This window comes from Dipodomys ordii, unplaced genomic scaffold, assembly GCF_000151885.1.
Source record: "Dipodomys ordii isolate 6190 unplaced genomic scaffold, Dord_2.0 Scaffold188, whole genome shotgun sequence".
Lineage (NCBI taxonomy): Eukaryota > Metazoa > Chordata > Mammalia > Rodentia > Heteromyidae > Dipodomys > Dipodomys ordii.
In genome coordinates this window covers 1,324,378-1,328,310 of record NW_012267404.1, presented here as the reverse complement: position 1 = coordinate 1,328,310, position 3,933 = coordinate 1,324,378, and the positions used below count along the sequence as shown (strand labels likewise).

The window sequence follows — 3,933 nt, the reverse complement described above, 5'->3', positions numbered from 1 at the left end:
GGCTAGCATTCTACCACTTGAGCCACAGCACCACTTCTGGCTTTTTTTCTTTTTGCTTATGTGGTGCTGAGGAATTGAACCCAGGGCCTCATGCATGAAAGGCAAGTGCTCTACCACTGAGCCACCTTCCCAGCCCCTCAACTCTTTTTTATACTGTAATTTATTTGTTAGAGAAATCAGGTCTTAGCTGGGTGTGGTGCACTATTCCTATAATCAGTTCTGGAGGATTTAGTAGGTGGAAGCTAGCCAGAGGTACACAAAGAGCCCCTATCTCAACATACATACAAACATAAATTAGGTCATCCTCTTTAGAGAATGGTAAACTCTGGCGTCTCAGACCACTTCCTGTTGAGCAAGTGAGGAAAGGAATGTTGAGTTTGTGAGAGCAATGGCATTTTAGAGGGGCTTGAAAATTGCTAGCGCATTGGTAAGAAAACATTGTTATCATTAATTGGCTGTAAGAACTGAAGTTAGTGGAGGGTAAGAATAGAGACTAGAAATGTGTGGGGTTGAGTGTTGGCCTCTAAAAAGTTGCATTCTGAGCTGGGCACTGGTGGCTTATACCTGTAATCCTACCAATTTAGGAGACTGAAATCTGAGGATCACAGTTCAAAGACAGCCAGGCAGGAAAATCTTATGAGACTCCAATGAACTACTCAGAAAGAACTGGAAGTGACACTGTGGCTCACGTGGCAGAGCACTAGCCTTGAGCAAAATAAGCTCAGAGACAGTGCCCAGGCCCTGAGTTCAAGCCCCAGGACCAGAAAAGAAAAAGAAAAAAAAAGTTGCATTCTGATCCTAGCAGCCTAGGATCAGACATTTGGAAGACGTGTGTGTGTGCGCGCGCGCGTGCGTGCGCGCGCACGCACATGCACACGCGCACGCACACACACACACACACACACACACACACACATGCATTAGTACTGGGGTTTTAACTAAGAGCCTGTACGCTGTCCCTTCACTTTTCACTCAAAGCAGTTGGTCTGGGCTGGGAAGTTGGCTCAGTGGTAGAGTGCTTGCCTTGCATGCATGAAGTCTTGGGTTCAATTCCTCAGCACCACATAAGCAGAAAAAAGCCAGAAGCGTTGCTGTGGCTCAAGTGGTAGGGCACTAGCCTTGAGCTGAAGAGCTGAGGGACAGTGCCCAGGCCCAGAATTCAGCCTCCAAGACCAACAACAACAAAAACAAGCAAGTACTCTACCACTTGAACCACAGATCCTCTTGTTTTTTTGGTGGTCAATTGGAGATAAGAATCTCAGGGAATTTTTTGCCCAAGACAGCTTCAAACCAGGATCTTCAGGTCTCCTGAGTGGCTAGGATTATAGGCATGAGCCACCTGCATCTGGCTCATATCCTTTTTATTGAGACAATATTAATATTCACATCCACTACATCCATTCCCACCAGGGGTAAAGTTATCATGAAGCTAATGAAACTTCAGAGTCCCTCTCCTGTGCTGGCCCCACACTAGGAGTAGTAAGAGGAAGTCGGTTGTTCTGCTGGGAATCAAACCTGTGTACTAGATAAGGTCTACTACTCAACCACATCCTCACACATGGAGAAGCTTCCCTCTCCCCTCCCCCCATCTTAGGGCTTGAATTTAGGGCCTGGGCACTATCCCTGAGCTACTTTTGCTCAAGGCTAACACTCTACCACTTGAATCACAGCACCCCTTCTGGCTTTTTCTGTGTGTGTGGTACTGAGGAAATGAACCCAGGGCATCATGCATGATAGGCAAGCACTCTACCACAAAGCCATATTCCCAGCCCTCCAGAAGCATTTTTATGAAGCATTTCTATTTATTTTTGGGGGGGGTTTCCAGTCGTGGGGCCTGAACTCTGGGCCTGGGTGCTGTCCCTCAGCTCTTCAGCTCAAGGCTGAGCACTCTACCACTTGAGCCACAGCGTCACTTCCAGCTTTCTGCTTATGTGGTGCTGAGGAATTGACCCAGGGCCTCATGCATGCAAAGCAAGTGCTCTTCCACTGAGCCACCTTCCCAGCCCTGAAGCATTTCTAATAGCCTAAGGAGATCTCAGAAGAGTCCTGAATCTCCAAGTCTTGAGCTATTTGTTATGATTTATTTTCTCTTTAAATATTAATATTTTTTTTGGCTGGCCCTGGAGCTTGAACTCTGGCCTTGGGCACACCATGAGCTTGGGTACATCCTGAGCTTTTGTGGTCAAGGCTAGCACTCTACCACTTGAGCCACAGCTCCATTTCTCACTTTTTGTGTTAATTGGAGATAAGAGTCTTATGGATTTTTCTGCCTGGGTTGGTTTTAAACCACAATCCTCAGATCTCAGCCTCCTGAGTAGATATGATTACAATTACAAATGCCTGGTTAAATACTAATTTTTTTAGTCAAAGTCTGTATTCTATTTCTTAGAGGTACCTCATATTGCAGGATCTATGAAACTGTATCCACTTTTGGCCCATTTACAAATTCCCTTAAGTAATCACCAATGTACTCAAGAGTCTATACAGTAGCACTCCCAAAGGAACCAACCATTCTAAGATGATGCCCTGTCTGCAGAGGAACAACTAGTAACACGAAGGTTCCTAAAACTATATGCCTGTAGTTACCACTAGGAAGCTTGTGGTTAATTTTTACTTGTTTGCATCCAAGGGTTGGCCTTTTTAGTCACATGGAAGTGCATAACTGTAAAAAATATCCTTGGGTATCTGATAAAGCACAAATTTGGTTTAGGGACCCTCTGAATTCCTATATGCAGCAATAATAGGATTCACAACCCAGCATTGGGCTGCAGGCTTTGATCGACCTTGTCAAACACCAAAGAGTACCTGAAATGGGGATCACCATCCCTACCCCCCACTCACTGCTCCTTAAAGACAATGTCCTCCCTCCATCCTTAGTAAAACGTGATGGAAAGTCCGATCCATAACAACTACTAGGTTATTTGTGGATGCAAAGCCACGTGAAGCCGCCAGGGGAAAAGTCACGTCTTACACCGTACTGAAATGGACGGACCCTGGTAGAAGTGGAGTATCAGGACGGAGTAGTTCTATTGGGGACTGGAAGGTCCACCAAAGCCCTGAGGGCCTAGGCCCTGCCTTATCTCCTCTTCAAGGACCTGCGGTTGGCTTCCCCAGGATGGAAGCTTACCCCTGCGTTCTTCACTTGCCCTTGTGCCCGTGGACCGTGGATCTTCAGCGATCTGAATCCCACCACACCCCAGGCCCGCCAGGACACCCCCCTCTCCCTTCCCCCTACCCCCTCCGCGGATTCGTTTTCTGAAGCCGCAGCCCCGGGAGGACTCTGTTCCAGCACCTGCAGGGCCCCAGTGCTGCCCAGGGAAACGTGGCCCAGGAGCCGTCACTCTATTCAGAAACGCCCCACCCATCCTGGCCAGATACACAAATCACTGTCCCCATGAGTGCGCCAGATCCAACCCAAGCGAGACTCTTCGTGGTTGGCCAAGGCCAGAGGCCAGGCAGCCCCAGCGCCTGGGCCACTGCCCAGTCCCACCTGCCAGTCCGCCAAGGCCCAGGCTGCGGTTGTCCCCGCCCCGTCCGGCTCCAGCTAAAACCCGGAGCGGAGCCACTGCACCCTGGCGCGGCGGACTGGGCATGCGCAGTGAGCAGGGCCGGCTCCCTGCGCCAGGTGGAAGCGTTCACCGTGGTCCCAGCGGCTGCGCTGGGTATGCGGTACCGGCTGGCGTGGCTGCTGCACCCCGCTCTGTCCAGCACCTTCCGCTCGGTCTTCGGCGCCCGCCTGCCGCCTCCGGAGTGTCTCTGCGGGTAAGCGGACCGAGCCCCCGGGCACTCGGGGCCCGTAGGTCCCGGTGGTTTGGCTCTCGGCTTGCAAAGTGGTGATTCAGCACTTAGAGCCGCCGCCGCCGCCCCTCACGCTGCCAGTGCCCGCCGGCCTGGGGCGCGGGTGTCCGCACGGACACCCCAGAAGGGCGGGAG

General features: G+C 50.8%; 1 protein-coding gene across 2 annotated transcripts in view; it reads left to right on the top strand.

Moving 5' to 3' along the window:
* The window catches only part of Ide (insulin-degrading enzyme), a 95,392-nt gene that overhangs the window by 9,259 nt on the left and 82,200 nt on the right, over positions 1-3,933 (top strand). The window contains exon 1 of one of the 2 annotated variants that reach the window (XM_013034365.1): positions 3,596-3,762. The exons of the other annotated variant lie outside the window; for it this stretch is intronic. Coding sequence (XP_012889819.1) covers positions 3,665-3,762 — 98 coding nt within the window. The 5' untranslated portion in view covers positions 3,596-3,664. Of the gene's footprint in view, positions 1-3,595; positions 3,763-3,933 lie in introns of those variants that run through there. 2 annotated transcript variants of the gene reach the window in all.